The sequence below is a fragment of the Mastomys coucha genome, unplaced genomic scaffold (genome assembly GCF_008632895.1).
Source record: "Mastomys coucha isolate ucsf_1 unplaced genomic scaffold, UCSF_Mcou_1 pScaffold21, whole genome shotgun sequence".
Classification (NCBI taxonomy): domain Eukaryota; kingdom Metazoa; phylum Chordata; class Mammalia; order Rodentia; family Muridae; genus Mastomys; species Mastomys coucha.
In genome coordinates this window covers 188,517,748-188,535,256 of record NW_022196904.1, presented here as the reverse complement: position 1 = coordinate 188,535,256, position 17,509 = coordinate 188,517,748, and the positions used below count along the sequence as shown (strand labels likewise).

Sequence of the window (17,509 nt, the reverse complement as noted above, 5' to 3'; positions counted from 1 at the left end):
CATTGTCTCAGCTGGGCAGTGTTTCTGTACTAGGTAGTAAGCGAGTCATGTCCATGGCCCACAAAAGTATCTTGCAATTTAGGCTCCACACCGCCAGCTTTAGCCTGGTAGTCACAGTGCTAGCTGCTCAAATAACAGCTTGCCATCAAAAACTGGAAAGCCCATTCAGGGTTAGCTCAGTCCATGAGAGCAACAGGTCATTTGGGGTCACACGAAGATTTATAAATTACCCACTCAGTTCCCATAGCAGTGCCTACCTAGAATCTCTATTCAGTTTTTTTTTTCTTTTGAATATATACTCAGCAAATCAGGCAGGTAGAGTGAGATTGGAACCACTTAACTAGGACTTGCTTTAAAACATTTTTTTCCATTAATCTTGAAAACCTGTTACATACATTTGAAGATGAAGAATTCCTCCTCCAAGGTTCGGTCCCTAAGATTGGGGGTGGGAGGACAGAGAGAAAACTCTGGAAATGTCTGAGTACCTTTAGTCAAAGTGAAATGGTAGTGTAATCGGATGGCATCTCAGCAGACGTAGTGCATATAGCATTTTTTTTTTTTTTGCACCGCTTTTTTCTTTTCTTTCTTGCTTCCTGACACAAACTTGGCCCGTCTGGATTGGGACTTTGTTGATCACCCCGTGTTGCTGTGTTTAGTTTTAGTCTCTCACGTCGTCGCTCTCCATTGCTTCATTCATTAAGTGAAATAGTAAATTGAGCCACTGGTAACACCTGGCAGCTCAATTTCTAGACAGTACCAATTTGGGGATTGCTTTTCCCCAAACTCGTTATGTCTTCCTCCCCATCTCAGTGTCCACCGCGTCCATCGCTTCCTGTTTAGATCCCACGTTCAGTGAAGTCTGTATATGAAATAAATGGCTCGAGAATAAGAGGCACCTCGCTCGTGTGCTGGGATGTATTACAAAGGCTTCTACGTCACTCATGTGTAGATCTGGCTCATCTCTGTGGTCTTTTTTCCTCACTGTACTCAGTCTTTGTAATACAAAGGTTGGCCCTCTGGCTTGTTTTTGTTTGAGAGTCTGGATTTGGTTCACTCTTTCATTAGCCTGTTATTGCTTTTTTTTTTTCCTCCATTTCTTAGCCGGTCCCCATAATCACACATCTTTGCTTTTCATTTCCACAGATCAAGGAATCAACATTTACCGAAAACCGCCCATCTACAAACAGCATGGTAAACTCGCTCTCCTCCTTAGCTTTTAAGTGGCTGAGTCAGCTGTACTCCTCCTGGCTGTCCTCCGAAAGGCTTGCCTGCTGTTGCTTTGAGAATGACTGAACCTGGGGCACAGCACCTATTATGTTGTATAATCTGACAGGATACAAATATTGACTTAAAAGCCATTGGCGTAGTAGAGAGCACTTGGCTCAGTCAGGAAACTTCTAATGCAATTCTGATCCCGTCATCCTGACCATAGAAAGGGGGAATTGTGGTCACGGGACAACAGCCTAAAAGCCTTTTTTAACACTAAATAATTTAACCAGCTTTTAAAATAAGTTTGATGAGCTTGCTACTAGTTCAGATTACTAAAGCTAGTAAAAAATGAACCACCTGCAAAAATTCTTACAAGACACAAGCCGCATAGTAGACAGGGAAGCAAGCTGAGGGAGTCCCATACTGCAGATGTGGCTATGTGGTTCATGCACAGAAACTCTCAATGTGCTCGTGTTCTCCTCTGCAAGGACCAGTGATTTAGATAAGGGTGTCTCTTACAGTTCTAGAGGTGAAGAATCATCAAGGTGGGTTTTTATTTTCTGTGAACATAGGTTTGTTTTTTTTTAATCCAAGAAATCAGAGTATTTTTTTTTAATGAGTCTCATTTTCCTCAGTACTATCAGGTCTCTCTGGATTTATCTGCCATGAATCTGTAGCTTAGATAGACAGCCTTCCAGTGAGTTCTGAAAACTGCACACTGTGTCTGGAAATTTGAAGGCTGTCCATAAAATGTAGTCAGGAATAAATAAGGATCCCAGTATCAATTGAAAATACATGAGGAGAAACTCGTAGGCCAACATTCTAGGGAGGGAATTGTGTATTATTTGGCTTTCCTTTTCTCTTTTATTTCAAGGTTTTACATCCCATGCTTGCACTTTAAGTTTATTAACATTGTTTTTGTTTTTGTTTTGTTTTTTATGGTTTAATGTCTTCCCACACACTCATTAACATGTGAATGTCTAACTACTGACTTCACCAATTCTAATGCGTAAGTATTGTTTGGAATCATGTTTTGTTTTGCTTTAACAGTAAAATACCCAGTTAGATTCAGCAGTTTAGAGATACCTGTAAATATTAAAATCTGGTGCCTAGCTCCCGCCAGACAAGAGTCCCAGCGGTTGGACATTGTTAGGGCTTCACGTGGAAGGAATGGCTTTGTGCATTTGGCATGAGTCTTGGTTTTCAGACTATTGGGAGGAATTAATCAATAGTTTTACTAGAGCAACACTTTCTAAGGCATGTTCTGCAAAACCTGCTCCATGCCAAAAAGCAGATTGTCATGTCCCAAACCGATATTCGTTTCTTGAAGCATATGCAAGGAAAAAGAAAGTCACTTCTCTTGGTTTTTCCATGGAAGTACAGTCTTGTGCTAACACACTGTGTCCTCTAGGAACGACACAGTGTTTCCTAAGCCAAGATGCTGTTCCCACCAAGTTAATGATTCTGAGACACACTACTTCTTAACCAGCCAAGACTTTACCCCTTATTATTGAGTAACCTTGGTCAAAGATCCAAAAAATTTCCAGATGTAAAAATGTGTGAATCCCAGAGAACAGCAATTTAACTTCAGCTTTATAAATACTCTGCAGTGCAGGCCAGTGTGCCAAGTCAGCTGGAATCAGGGAAGGACTGTTTAAGCCAGTTTGTTTTGCACTAATTTGAGGTTAGTTTTGGGGCTGCCGGTAAGTTCTCCACCAAGTACAGCCACTGAGAACCCAGTGACTATTGTCACTTGCCTGGGACACTCTTGTCTTCACTTTTTTGAACAGACCCCAGAACAGAACAGTAAGTCTGGGTGACCACCATAAACCACACAGGTTCCTGCAAAACCAGAAGTCCATTTCTCCCTTTCACTTTCTCCTAGGATTCAAAGACCCATATAAAGCGTGTAGAGGATTAAGGTGAACTAGATCAGTGTATTTGTGGCTTCCAGTCCCCCAGGACAGAGCCAGACCCTCTCTAAATAACAAATGCTAGAGCCTAATTTCAAATTTAGAACTCAAACTTCTAATTCTAATCAAGATTTCCAATTCCAAGAGTATTTAAAAACCAGAGACTGATTAGGAGTGTCCGGTTCTATGGTGGCAAAGGTGTTCAGAGTTCTAGCTCTGGAACATCAAATGAAGAATGGAGAATCGTGTCTGTGGGGTGGTACCACCACTGCCTTACAGACCAGTAGCTAAGCATCCCTGGTTCCCACCTAGATGCAGCTGCCTTGGCAGCCCAGAGCAAGTCCTCAGAAGATATCATCAAGTTTTCCAAGTTCCCAGCAGCCCAGGCGCCAGATCCCAACGAGATACCAAAGATTGAAACGGACCACTGGCCGGGTCCCCCCTCACTTGCCGCCGTAGGTATGCAACTGACACAGCTAAGTCAAATAGACAAATGTCTAGGGAAGTGCAAAATGAATAGCTTTAAAAGGGCAAAGAAGTGTCACAGAGATATTTAAGAAAAGTATATAGAGACATTTAAGAAAAGTATCTACAACGGGTAGATAGTGAGAACAACTGTCATATTAGTGTGCACCCAAAATGCTCAAAAGTTGCAAAACTGCCTCCCTTGGCCTGGCTATACTCAAGGATCCAGAACTGGTCTGTAGCCGATGGCTTGAAAGGACTGACTCAGTTGCCTGTTGAGCACAGTTGTATCAGAGGCTGCTGGCCAGGGTAGGATTCTGGAGAACAGAGTGGGTGAAGTTATGGGGAATCCACTTTCCCAGTTAAATTCATTTCAAGCCATATCTGGGCTGCCTTCCCCCACTGTTAACAAGCCACCTTAACACTAAGACCTCCTCTCTGCTGAGGCAAGGCCATCTGATTCACTAAGAAGGACTGTATTAGGCATTCTGGAATATACCTTGTGTATGAGTTTACATCTATCATTCCATGATCCTGCACTCCAATGTCACATTGGAAATGTCATTTTTTTGCTCTCTGCTTTCCAGTTGTGTCTGTGTCTTTACCATTTTGCCAGTAGTGAAATCACTTGGGCCTCTAGAAATGGATTAGACCAAAAATCAGGTCAGCCTTACAGAGTGTCAACTAACCTCACTTCTGCTGGCAGCCCAAAAGGCCTCCGTGCTCCACAAAAACTTAACCTTCCTCATCAGACTAACTTCTTCTTATAATAATTTTTATAGGCAATAGAAGTTCATTTAAAAGCAATAAACATAGAAATAGTTGAAGAGAAAGCTATTCTCATTATTCACAGATATTCTATAATTTGGTTAATGATCTGTATCTAATTCTTGCAAATTTTAACAAATATATTTTTATTAGTATAAATAAAAGAGAAAATCCACGTTGGGCTTTTCTAAGAATCAAGCATTTGTCAATCTCCGCCCTTCAGGAAGCTTCCAGAGGCTTTTCTGGGGTTTCTACCTCAGCTACATTGCTTAGTATGGACCTAAATTTAGAGAGAGGTTGAAAGTCATTGTTGACATTGTCATCATCACCAAATAGTCTGAAGTTGCTTAGAATCCTCAAGTGAGGGACATGTTTGCTCCTTTCATCAAAACAGCGAAAAGTACAAGTCTTTGTAAATGTTTATCTTTGTTAAATTAGAAAGTGGCCCTGCTCCCTCAGGCAAATTTACCTAAGCGATTTAGGAAAAACAAAAGTTCGTTTCAGCCTTCCCGTCGCTGGGACAGACTCTCTGGGAGCCTGGAATTGATGCAGTTGTCTGCTACATTGTGTAAAGTCACTTCCAGCGGTGTTTACCCTCTCTGAATTTACCTACAATCTTTTGTGACTGATTTTTACCGAATGAAGAAAGCAAAATTGTGGACCCCCACTTTAAAAGAAACACACAAAATGTACTTTTTAATGGATTTACTAAGGGTAGAAGAAAAAATGGCAGCTTATTTTTAAAAAGCCCAAAACCAGGCAAAGAGGGGACTGTAAGTTTAAAAAACTTGCCACTCTTAAGAAGGTGACTGTCCAAGCACGTTGTAGATAAGTAGATGGGGCTTGGATTCCTTGTGAGTTTAAAAAAAAAAAAAGACGGCCTGACCCTAGCTCTGGTCATCAGGTGATGACAGCTGGAGGTCCCTGGCCTGTGTTTAATGTTGATGCTTGAGACTCAGTTGCCGCAGCAAGCCTAGGTCAAGATAACAGAGAGCTGTTGAAGGCCCACATCTCCCCTTAGCTACATGACAGACCAAGCTAGCCTATTAGAGGAGCTCTGAGAAACAACCGCCTGTTGAGTTGGTGGTGGACGTGTTCCAGTGGAATTGTTCTTTCCACCGTGTGAAAGCCACTTGCACACCTTACCAGCCTGCTAGACAACCAGATGGACTATGGCTGAGGTCCCTGTGCTGTGGGGCTGATGTGAGAAGTTGTCTTTACTGTGGAATTAGGAACTGACCCGAGACGCAGATCTAGTGGCAGAGAGGAAGATGAGGAGGAGCTTCTGAGACGCCGGCAGCTTCAAGAAGAACAGCTGATGAAGGTTGGTCCTTGAGGCTGCCCTCAATGCTACTTCCTTTTGACTCCTGGTTTTTGCTTGTTGGACATAACTACTGTGTATGCACCACCAAGGGAAGGTGGTGGTCCCAGGCCTCGTGGGCTCGAAGGCCAGTAGGAGAGACGTGGCAGGCAGCTGGTGTATTCGAGGTGGTCACAGGATGCAGGAAGCACATGACTGTGGGTAGTTGTGCAGTTGGCCTGGTTGGGTTGAAAGGATGTGGAGGGATCCTGCAGGCCAGGGTGGTGTGTACTCAGGAGCATGCAGGTCTTGCTAGAGGGATTTCCTTGGGGGTGACATTGGTCCAAACCTCCTCAGAACTTGAACAGGATTTATATCTAGAATGAGAGAAAAGGTATTGTTGGTCTGCCACCAAGAGCTCCCCTCTCCCCTAGCTCCCATGAAGCATTCTTGCTCCTTGCCCCAGAAGGCTATCCACTTCTCAACACTGACCAATAAGGGACTAAAAGGTCTCTTAAAATGGTGTTTTCCAAAGGTGCCAGAAATGCATATGGTGTTAGGTACACAATGGGGTGGATACAGAGAGCAAGCCGGGTTTGTGTAAAATGTGTGTAGGACAGTGAGCAATGGGTATAAATCAGAATGCACCGGGTAAGGACTCCTTGCAGGGGTGGTTCACAGTTTCTTTCCTTCTAGATTTCCTAAAATATATGTAAGCATATATTCCTTTCTTATGGCTCTTAAGGCAAATAATGAAACTTCTTGTTCTTGATCCTTAAACAATCTCTATCTCCTATTAAAACAAAAACAAACAAACAAAGAAACCCAAACAAAACAAAACCAAAAAAGAAACAAAGCAAAAAACATCAAATTCACACATGCTGAGGCATTTAGGGGAGGGCAGAAGAAGAAAGGTGAACTTTTAATGTAGAGCCTGGCACTGGAAAAATTACCAGGGCTTCAGAGTCTAGAGCCTGTCCTACATCTTCAGGAACCACAGGCTCCGAGCAGGAAAAGCAGTAGTTTACGACTGACCCTGTCTCTTTCCTTTTCCCTTCCTGTGAGAATAGCTCAACTCAGGCCTGGGGCAGCTGATCCTGAAGGAAGAGATGGAGAAAGAGAGCAGAGAAAGAACATCCCTGCTGGCCAGTCGCTATGACTCCCCACTCCACTCCGGTGAGCCGCACCCCCTCCCCCCACTCTGTTCCCCACCTCCTGTGATTTTAGGGTGAGCCACCTGCCTGCAAACAGATAGAGGCAGAGGCTGGGTTGCTACCCAGGAGACAAGACCGGCTTGTGAGCTCTTCTAACCCCTTGAGTCCCTTTTGTGAGACGCTGTTCTCCGAGAGTATGTAATGCTACAATTACACAGGTCAATAAACGACTTAGAACAGATTGTCCTGTCCAGAGATGCAGGGTATTAAGCCATAGGTGGTCTGCTCCCTCCATAGCCAGCCCTCCTTTCAGACAGATGCAATTCCGTAGCCCTGACTTTCTAGGAGCCCACCGCTGATGGGCTGTACCATTGTGGTATCCTACTCTCTTAGCTTCTGGGCTGGAGTGCAGCACCCAGTATCCCTGGGTTCAAATCCTTGCTCTTCATCTTTTGTTAGCTTCTGCTTTTTGTCTCCTATAACATGGAAATAATGGTGTTCTTAGGACTGAGGATTCAGAAGAAGGAGGAAGGCACATTCAGCTTATGGCTGTGGTGGGGAATCACACGCTTGCTTCAGCTGGACCGTATGTCCTTCCTCCTCCAGCCTCACTTAGAGACGATCACACACATGCACGTGTGCGCGCACACACACACACACATGCGCACACACACGCACACACACATACATACACACACACACACACACACACACACACACACACACACACATGCACACGCATGCATGCACACGCACACATACACATACACACATACACTCTGCCCGGGAAGGCAGAGTGCTGTGAACACTGGGACCCAATATCATTTGATATTGACTTTTAATTATATAAGATCACTGGCAATATCACTGAAGCACTAGAAAATACTCTTTTCTTTTTTCTCATTCAGCTTCACATGCTCCATCGTCTAAAACTTCATCTCTCCCTGGTTATGGCAAGAATGGCCTTCACCGGGTAAGACTTCTTTCACTCGATGGTGTCTGTATGTATTTCTCCCTCCCTCATTTCTGTACTGATACAGCATCAGAACAATCTTTTTTATTTTCATTTTTATTTTTGTAACATTTTTATTTATTTTGTATGCATGCCACGCGTGCCACGTGCGCATGCGCACACACACACACACATGCACATGTGTGACGTTACATGTTGTCAGAAGGCAACTTGCAGGAACCAGTTTTCTCCCTCCACCATGTAAATTCTGCAAATTAAACTCAGACTCGTCAGGCTTGAGCAGGTACCAGTAGGCACCAAACATCCTGCCAACCCCTGAATAATCTCTTGATCTAGGTGTTCGAATATAAGGCAAGCTGCCGTCTGCCTAGCTACTTGGTACATCACTCTGAGTTATAAGTGGAATAAAATACTTCTTTTTCAAGGAGAAGAAACTGACTTTAGATTCATGTCCCATGTAAGTCTTAGAGACTACAATAAGAAATAGCAGGCAGTTTCTTCCAATAAGGCAAAAAGTAATCAACTCAATTCATAATCTCTATAAAGAGAGTTCGTGGCAACCACCTTCCCCCACCAAGCTAAAATAATTACAATTATACGGCTACATCTAGAAATACATTTGGTGGTAAAGAGGTGGGGGGTGTCTCTCTAGGCCTGGGGCTGTTCTGTAATTTACTGTGTAGACCACAGCGGTCTCAAACTGACAGAGATAAGCTGGGATCAGAGGTATGCATCACCATGTCCCTCCTTTAGAAATACATTTTTATTTCTGAACAAGAAATACTTGCTTTATGAAAGCTTGCTGGATGGTAGGTAGTACTACATGCCTGCAAACCACTGGGATTTCAAAGTTTGAAGAATAAATAAGATAAATAGCGGCATCCAGGATTTTAGCCTAGGAAGGATTCATAAGATCTTGTGAGTCTTTTCTCCTCCCTTCCCCCAAATCCCAACTCTCATAAAAATGACCACCATCAAGATGTTCCAATGACATTCTCCTTGTTGCAGCCGGTTTCCACAGACTTTGCTCAGTACAACAGCTATGGAGACATCAGTGGCGGAGTTCAAGGTAAGGGTCCAACAGGAGGCTGACCGTGACAGTGGCATTCCTTGTGACCCAGGTTCAGGAGAGGCTGCTTGTGTTCACACTCTGTGTGTCCCACAGTAGGACCACAGTTCTCTTCAGAGTTAATAGCAAGCACAAAGCCATCACAGAGACTCTAGCATGGGGAACCGGTATCTAAGCGCCCATTTGTGGCCTTTCTGAATGCTGACCGCTCTCCCAAGGAGGCTTAGCAGTAAGTGAAGTGCAGCCACTGCCCTCAAGGGATGTGGTGAGGAGAGAGGAAGTGTGATGATGCCTGGAGCTGAAGCAGACGTTTCCTGGCTTCAGGGAAACCAGTGGTTCAGGAGTGAGGAAAGATCACAGTTCATTTTGGGATATTTTGGAAGTTATGGTAAAATACAACATTACTATGGGGATGATTCCATGGTCTTTCCCTAATGATTTTTTTCTCCCCCTTTTTCAGACTACCAGGTACGGACAGCTCTGTGTTCCTTGAGTTGAGCACAGTGGAACATTCGTGTTTCTGGTCCATGCTGCTGCTTCAGGGGCGTGGTGTCTGTTGAGAGGATGAATATGGTAGTTGATTACCCTTAATGCGTAGCTGGAAGGAGCAGGCATGTCTGGTAGCCAGGTCAAGGTGTTGCTGCAGGCCTTTCAGGCAAGGCATGAGCTGGGCCAGGCGTGAGAAGACCCTCTTGCTCTGGCTGTCATGGGTCCTGTCCAGGGTAGAAGTGAGCAGCGCAGCAGCCCAGGCACAGGATTTTAGTTGTGTCTCTCAGTGCTTATGTGCTTGCTACTTTTTCTTGCCTGTCCCCAAATGAGATGAAACAGGGCTCTGGGAGAAAAAAAACCCAGTTTGCTCCCAAACACACCCTTTCCATCTTGTGAGCCTGTGAGGGCACATGAGGAGGGGGGATAAGTCCAAACTAAATAAGGGATGAAAAAGATAAGGGCAGTGCATCCTATAGCCCTGTACTTGTGAGACTGAAGGCTCTAGAACTCAAGGCCAGCTGGGGCTACAGAGAGACAGACAGACACAGAAGCAGAATAATAGGCCTGAAGGGCTTTATGTGCTGTGTCCTCCACCCATGCTGCCTGAATCAGGAACTAAACCACAGTTACGAATCCTTGATGTTTCTCCTACTGGATCCTGTGCTATCACTCTTATTCAGTAAGGATCTTACTTTGAGAAGTTCATGGTTAGTGAAGATGCGAGGGGGAGCAACTGAGACCCATCAGGAAAGTCAGGGAACACTCAGAGCCCTCTCTGCGCTCCCCTCCCTCCTCTCCGCTGAGAGTTCATGCTCATCTGGAGCAAGCATTTCTGTTGCAGACCCTCCCAGATGGTCACATGCCTGCAGTGAGAATGGATCGAGGAGTATCCATGCCCAACATGTTGGAACCAAAGGCAAGTGTGACTGACATATGTGCATGCATGTGCACACAATTGCATGTTCACATGATTACATGCAAACACAATTGCATGCAAACACAATTGCATGCAAACACAATTACATGCAAATACAATTGCATGTGCACAGGATTGCATGCAAACACAATTGCATGCAAACACAATTGTAAACAGAGAAATTTGGTTCCCTATCTGTTTGCTGTCTTCAGAGCATAAAAGCCACCTGGTTCCAGGCTGGTACTCCCCCAGGCTAGCTTGTCTTAAAGCATCCTGCTATTCCCGTGTGTAACACATTGTCAGCAGACTTAAACCCTCACTGTCCACGGGTACTCTTGCTCACAGTAAGGTGCCAGTACCCTCTACCCTGTGGTCTAGGTATGACATTGACCCCTGCCACATACATTTCGAGACATGTCCAGCGGTGAGTGGAGCAGTAGAAAACTGCTGAAATTGTATGCCCAATATATATCCTGCTTAGCCAGAACTGTCTTAGTGTTGGTAACAAATGTCTTATTACCACCTTTGATTAGTCTTGGGTAAACTGACTTGGCTGGTCATCCTAGCTCCAGAGCATTCTGTGTCTCAAGAGGCATCTAGTTGCCAGATGTGGTGGAGTGTGCCTTTAATCTGAGAGCTCAGGAGGTGAGGGCAGGCTGAGTGAGCTGAATTTGAGGCCAGCCTGATCTACATAGTAAGACCCTGTCTTGAACAAAACAAAACAAAACCAAAGGCTTGATCTCCTTGGCACCTGTACTTGGGGCTTATTTCAGTATGCTAGCTTCCAGAACACTGGAATTTATAAACCCATCATAGCTGAGAGTGATAGCCCCTCACAAAGGTGTCCTGTGACCTAACAGCATCTTGTTGGAGGCGATGAATGTGCCTGCTTCTCCACTCGCTTTGACCTTATATCTCATTCCTACTAAGTTAGTATGCTTGCCTTCAGAAAATCATTCGCAAGGCATAGTGTGGCATGAGTCACTAGCAGAGAGATGGGGAGCATATAAGAGTCTATCTCTGTTCCCTGAACGCTCGAGGTTCTTTGTAGCTACTCTTGTTGCTGTCTCTACACATGGGTGTCCTGGACCTCAGTGTGTGCTCATTAATTCAATGGATAATCGTGTGCTAGGCAAGGCATTGTCTCTCTTTCTCAGATATTTCCATATGAAATGCTCATGGTGACCAACAGAGGGCGCAACAAAATCCTGAGAGATGTGGATAGAACCCGGCTGGAGGTAAGCAAGGCAAATGTAACCTCAAGTGAAGATCCTTGTGCACACACACACACACACACACACACACACACACACACACATCAGCATGCCTCTAAAAACTTATAAATGTACTTTTTCCAGAGGAAACCTAAAGTCGTGTTTTTTTTTAAAATTATTCATCTTTATTTTATATACACTGGTGCTTTGCCTGCGTGTATGCTGTGTTGGATCACCTGGAGCTGGAGTTACACACCTGTGAGCTGCCGTGTGTGTTCTAGGAATTGAACATGGGTCCTCTTGAAGAGCATCCAGTGCTCTTAACTGCTGAGCCATGTCTCCAGTCCCTAAAGTGGTGATTTTTTTTTCAAGTCTCATATTTTAGGTAGAACAGAACACTAACTAAAACCTTGAGGCTATCCAAGGAACGAGATGGGGATTACAGCATCCAGCCATTGCTCCCTGTGGTGCTCAGCGTTTCTTACACACCGAGAGGTGTGGTGAGAGGAAGGACAGGGCCCGTTCTAAAAGTGTATGCCGTGAAGAGAGACTAGAAGGATGCTTCCACACCCCGGCAGCACCCAGGCAGGCAGCTCCCAGCAGCAGAGAGGCACATGCCCTTACATCTAAGCACTCTTACATCTAAGCCTACAGTAAGGTCAGTGTGTAAAAGTACCTGCTAAGACTTACAGTGACCTTAGAGACACAGTGTGGTTCATCACAGTTTTGGAAACCGGATGCTGGAATGCAGTATGGGCATCTCCATCACTCCTGAGATATTCCCAGGCCCATATCTGCCACGGGCTTGGCTGAGTCCACTGAGAGGAGAGGAAGCAGTACTCCAGGTCTGTGCTGCACGGGTTTCTTTGGCCGTTTCTGCCTTCCTTGTTTTCAAGGGTTATCTCAGAACACGTGCACAGGGCTTTCTTAGGCCCGGGAGACCCATATTTGTGCCTTTCCATTTGAATCATTTTAGTTAAGAAACTTTTGTCTGCCCATCTCAGGAAGTATCAAGTCCCTTCCCTAACACAACATGGTGCTTTTGTGAAAGAGGTTGGGCTAGCTCAGGCTATCCTAGTGTTAAGATGGGCTTGATGGGAGGAATGACCAATGGGAGTTAAGTATCCTTCTCTCCTGGTACTGGACCAGGAGGAAGCTCCCAGGCTCTCCCCAGGACCACCTTGCAAGTCCCTTTGGCCGTTACTAGGGTCCATTTTTCCCTGCATCATTTCAACATCCCAAGGACCTGAAGTGATGCTGTCACATCCAGTACCACAACTCACCTTCTTGTGCCCAATCACTAGCCCAGCTCTGCAGTGCAGCCACGTTGGCAGTAGTCTGCCAGATGTTTCCTCTGGTGGAGGACACTACCTGGCTGTGCCCAGGAAACAACCACCAGAGAGAGCCGCCTCTCTCCCCAGTGGCTCTTCAGAACGATGCTAGTGTCTCTGGGTTTCTTCAGGGAATGGATTCAGGACACCTTCCCCCACAGATGACAAAGTCTGCAGGTGCAGAAAGGGATATATTACTTACACATTGTCTCTGCACATCCTCTTTCATGTTTTAAACCATCTCTGGATGACATATAATTCCTAGTGGAACCTAAACAATATGTCTGTAATTGCAGAACTGTGTCGTTTGGGGCAAAATGACCAGGGAAGCACTCTGTACATGTTTAAGTCATTTAAGGTTGGGAAGGATACTTTTGATCTAAAAGTGGATTGGATTGGGGACGCAGAAGCCAGGACTATGAAAGGCTGGCTGTATTCATAAACTGGGAAAGGCATCTGATGTTCATTGGTGTGGCTGTTAGGACTAACAACCTCTTGCTTCTCTCTTCCCAGCGCCACTTAGCCCCAGAAGTGTTTTGGGAAATCTTTGGGATGTCCATACAGGAATTTGACAAGTTACCTCTTTGGAGACGCAATGACATGAAGAAAAAAGCTAAACTCTTCTAAGTCCCTCAAGTAAACGACAATCAGCAAAAGGACTCTCCGTGGCGGTGGTGCCTAGAACATTGTACTAAGGCCCAGAATTGATCAGAGAATTCATTCACCACCGTCTCTTGGTTGGCAGCAACCTCGAGGGCAAGTCTGATCTTAGCACCCGTGAGCCACATCCTGGGCCAAGCAACGAAGGCATAGAATTCAGCAGAGACGTCCACACGGGACCTTTTCTCGGGACTCTGTAGGGGTTCTTTCTCCTTTTTACTTTCCCCTTTAACCCATGTCTAACTTAGTGCTGCCTGTGTTGGTAAGAGTCAGCAAGTGCCCTTAGGAAGCCACACAGAGGGGATGCTGGGAGTCCTGAAGTATGAATCTTATTTATTATGTAGCACTGTGGTGGAGCAGGAATCCAGGGGCCTGCATCAATCTGGTAGCAGCAACTGTGCCTGTCCTTGGCAGCCTCCCTCCGCTCCGCCTGGGCTCTGAGGGAAATGGAACTGTCAAGGAACAGGTAGTTCTAAGTGTGAGGCTGAATACCAGCAAAAATGATTTAAACAAGCTCCCATTCTCTTCCTGTGTGCTGAGACCTGGCTGGCCAACAGCTAGAGGAGAAAAAAAATTAAAACAATGGAAAAGGAAAAAGGAATGAAGGAGCCTCCCTCCCTGAAAGCTTTTTCTGCTTCTAAGGCTGTGGCCAGCCCTTTCCCCTAAAAATTGATAGGAACTGGCATGTCCACCTTTCCAAAGAGAGGAAAGGCAAAAAGGGTTTCCACGTTGGTCCAGCTGCTGATAGGCAGTTTTTGCCCAAGAATCATGTGTCTCTTGGAGAAGAGAACTCTGTGCCCTGCCTCATCACAAGGTCTCCCTCTCCATGTCTGTCTGTCTAGCATCTGCTGGGTCAGGTCAAGCCCACACTGGTTTTGTGTTTTAAGGGCATGGACATGATTTTCTAAAGTAGATTGCTTTCGCTCAGCCTGGTTGACAAGCACACGTGTGTTCACATCTGTGTGTAATGTGCTGTGTAATCTCTGCTTGAAAGTTGACCATACTGTGCTGTGGCTTTGAAGGTCATTTGCACAAGAGCATGTGACCCAGAGATGGAGAGTGAGGTTCAGGGAGGGTACTTAGAGACCAGCCTGTTCTGTGTGTTAGAGAGGTTCATGCTGGGTTCAGACTAAGGACCACAGAAGGAAGGCTGGGCTAGTTTAGGGCTCAGAACGTGGCACCAGAGCCCTTCCATGCTCTCAGTGTGAATCGGAATGCAGTTCTTTCACTAAAATGTGTGAATAAGGCCACATCATAAGGACTGGTGTGAGTTGGCTTAGGGTCTCCAGAGCCACAGGAAAGAAGTTAGATCACATTGATTCTCCTGCTATGGGACTCTCCTTGGGAAGTTAAGTTCTGAATTAAAGCCAAGAGGGGATCTACCCACAAGAAATTCCTTCTGAAGGAGTAAAGCCACTAGCTGACTAGCTGTCTTGCCACACCTGCAGTAAAGATCAAAAAACACAGATTCTCAGCCCATGGTGAGCCTGTGGCTTGTGACCCACTTCTTTGGACTATCCTGCTGCATTCTTGTAAGAGAGTTAAGTATGAGAACTAGTCTCACAAGTGTGTGTGGATCTGTTAGTACACTCAGCAAGAGGGCTGGACCACTGGCCTAGGTAGATGGGCCCCACGCCTCTTGGGGAGGCAGGCTGCAGAAATGGGTTCCCTGCATGTCTCTAGCTTCCTCCCATGATTTCATTGTTTGGCTCCAGCTTCCCTGCTCATCACTGACTGCCTCAGCACCAGGTCTGCATCACGTGGTTCTCACATTGCCCTGGCAGCGTATAGGATGGGGAGTAGGGTGAATTCAGTGTTCACAGTCAGGGTGGCCTGGTGGGAGCCTGACTTTATCCAATATGGAGATAACATGACCCTCCATGCTTTTTACTGGTTAATGCTGTTTCTCATAATGATCCAGATGAGAAAAACTGGGGTATTCAGGAAACGGGGTGGTTGCTAAGGCTCCGCACCTGCTTTCCATAAAGCTATGGTGGCTCTGTCCTGACATAGGAAAGAAAGTTCAGCTGTAGGGGAGGAGGGGGAAGACAGTCTTTTTCTTTAAGTTATAGAGAGCCTTAAGTTAAAGGACCTGCCTAGGATTGCAATAATTGAGGAATTGAACTCTTAAATTCTTGCAATAATGAAGCCATGCCTCTTTGACTATTTGAATTCAGTTCTCCATCTAAGTTGGAAAAAAAAATTGCATTCAATCAGCATAGTAGTCCATTAAAATTGTATCAAGCAAAAAAAAAAATGCATCACTAGACAACACCAGTAAGAACCCTGCTGCTCTGGGGAACGTGTCAGGAGTGCAGCTCCGCTCCCTAGCAGAAGACTCCAGCCAGGAGGATGTGTTGGGGATGGTTCTAACTGCCAGGCATAATGCCAGGGATATTAATGGCTCCACGTGATTGACCTCAGCATGAAAAAGCGGTTTTCTTCACTCGGCTCTACCCTGCTGGGCACAGGAAAATTCCAATTGCTAAGAAATCAAAGCAGCTCGTCCACTTGGAGGGAGGCTCCTACACAGGGCGGACTCGGTGCGCATATTAAGGGCTATATTTTCTAGCATTTACTTGCGACTTGATACAGATTGCAGGGCCTAAAAGAGGCTTCTGGGGCCACCTGAGAGGCTCGGTATTTTCTTCAAAACTTCTCCAAGAGAGTCCAGGCTCTCACGTCGTCTTCCTGTGCAACCTATTAGAGATATGAAAAGCCTTTGGAAACAGCTAGCTCTGCATTTTCATACTGGTGTGGAGTTTGTTATGAAATATTTTTACTATGACTCCTTCAACAACTAAATATGAACTTCCTGTTCTCTAAACCTCAAAGAGAAAAAACTGAAGTTAATGGGTACTAAGGTGCAAAATAAAGGGGTGGGGGTTGGGATGGTTTTCTATCTGTCTTGTTCTCTGTTCTCCCTGATACTGTTGCCTCCAGCCAGAGCCTCTTCTCTCCAGAGGCACAGCCCCACCCCTGATGTTTCAATCTCTGTCTACTGTCAGTCACCTCCAGAGGAGAGGTTCAGCTGGAGGTGTTTCTAAAACAGACAGACTACTTTACTTTGAAGCAAACCTCTTTTTTTTAAAGTTTGCTTCATCGATGATGCTGTTAAATATATCTGCTTTTGCAAGTTTGAAGGAATTCAAATTAACCTCCTTTGAGCCTTTGTTAAAAGAGAAGAAAATCTCAAGCAAACTTGGAGTGGCGTTCCAGGGCGTGTTGCGGGAGCAGGCCTGGCTCCCGGCTGTGCTCTGCGTGAACTCTGGCTCCGGAGAGATTTCTAGTAACTGTTCAATCTGTACTTTCTGTGCCCGCCTTGGTTTTGAGTTGCATTTTTTTTTCTTCTTTAGACAAACCAGAGCTTTGTATGCTTCAAGTTCACTGTTCTGTGCCCCCCTTTGAAGAACTTTCTATGCAGAAAAAAGATGGTCAGGGCTTTGGATTTGCAGCGATGTGTCTTCCAGTGGCAGTGTACAGGGAAGAAACACCCATGTCCCCTGGAACAGGAGGACAAGCAAGCCTTCGGCATCTACAAGATTACTGTTTGCATTTTCTACCCATGAGCAGAAGGAGACAGTGACAATGGACTGCTCTCACTTGTGTGTGCTTAGTGTTGCAGCAAACTCACCAAGAAGGGGACAAGCGGCTGTTGAAATGGAAGCTTTCTAAGCAGACAGCGTGTGCACAGTAAAGTCCAGCAGAGCCCACTTGTTCTCCCAGAAGCTTAATGTAATTGAATAGCAGTGATCACTAAATAAAATTCTTTTCTGAGTCTCTCCCAAGAGTGATAGTCCTGTGAATCACTTCCCAGGGTAAAAAGATGGAAAGAGATGAGCCTAAAGATACCACGTTCAAGAAAGTTGTGATCATACATACGAGCATTTTACCTTATGGAAGAGGAGACTGTTGTCTATGGAATTGATGTGGGGTTTTTTTGTTTTTTGTTTTGTTCGGTGGTGGTAGGGGCGGGGGCGTGTTTGCTATACAAATGTGTCTGGTGGTAAATGTGGGAAGTTTCCCTGAGTTGCCAAAGACCCTACAT

At 45.3% G+C, this 17,509-nt stretch overlaps 1 protein-coding gene across 14 annotated transcripts in view; it reads left to right on the top strand.

Annotated features, from left to right (window-relative positions):
- Ablim1 (actin binding LIM protein 1) overlaps nt 1–17,249 on the top strand; it is a 295,395-nt gene extending 278,146 nt beyond the window's left edge. For 8 of the 14 annotated variants that reach the window (XM_031390813.1, XM_031390810.1, XM_031390815.1 and 5 more), the window contains 10 exons: nt 1,144–1,191; nt 3,435–3,581; nt 5,588–5,679; nt 6,726–6,831; nt 7,718–7,782; nt 8,791–8,851; nt 9,312–9,319; nt 10,182–10,256; nt 11,414–11,494; nt 13,315–17,249. In XM_031390813.1, the coding sequence (XP_031246673.1) occupies nt 1,144–1,191; nt 3,435–3,581; nt 5,588–5,679; nt 6,726–6,831; nt 7,718–7,782; nt 8,791–8,851; nt 9,312–9,319; nt 10,182–10,256; nt 11,414–11,494; nt 13,315–13,428 (797 nt within the window). In that variant the 3' untranslated portion in view covers nt 13,429–17,249. The remainder of the gene's footprint in view (nt 1–1,143; nt 1,192–3,434; nt 3,582–5,587; nt 5,680–6,725; nt 6,832–7,717; nt 7,783–8,790; nt 8,852–9,311; nt 9,320–10,181; nt 10,257–11,413; nt 11,495–13,314) is intronic. The other 6 variants (XM_031390824.1, XM_031390811.1, XM_031390816.1 and 3 more) reach the window with 2 other exon arrangements.
- The last annotated feature ends 260 nt before the right edge of the window (nt 17,250–17,509 follow it).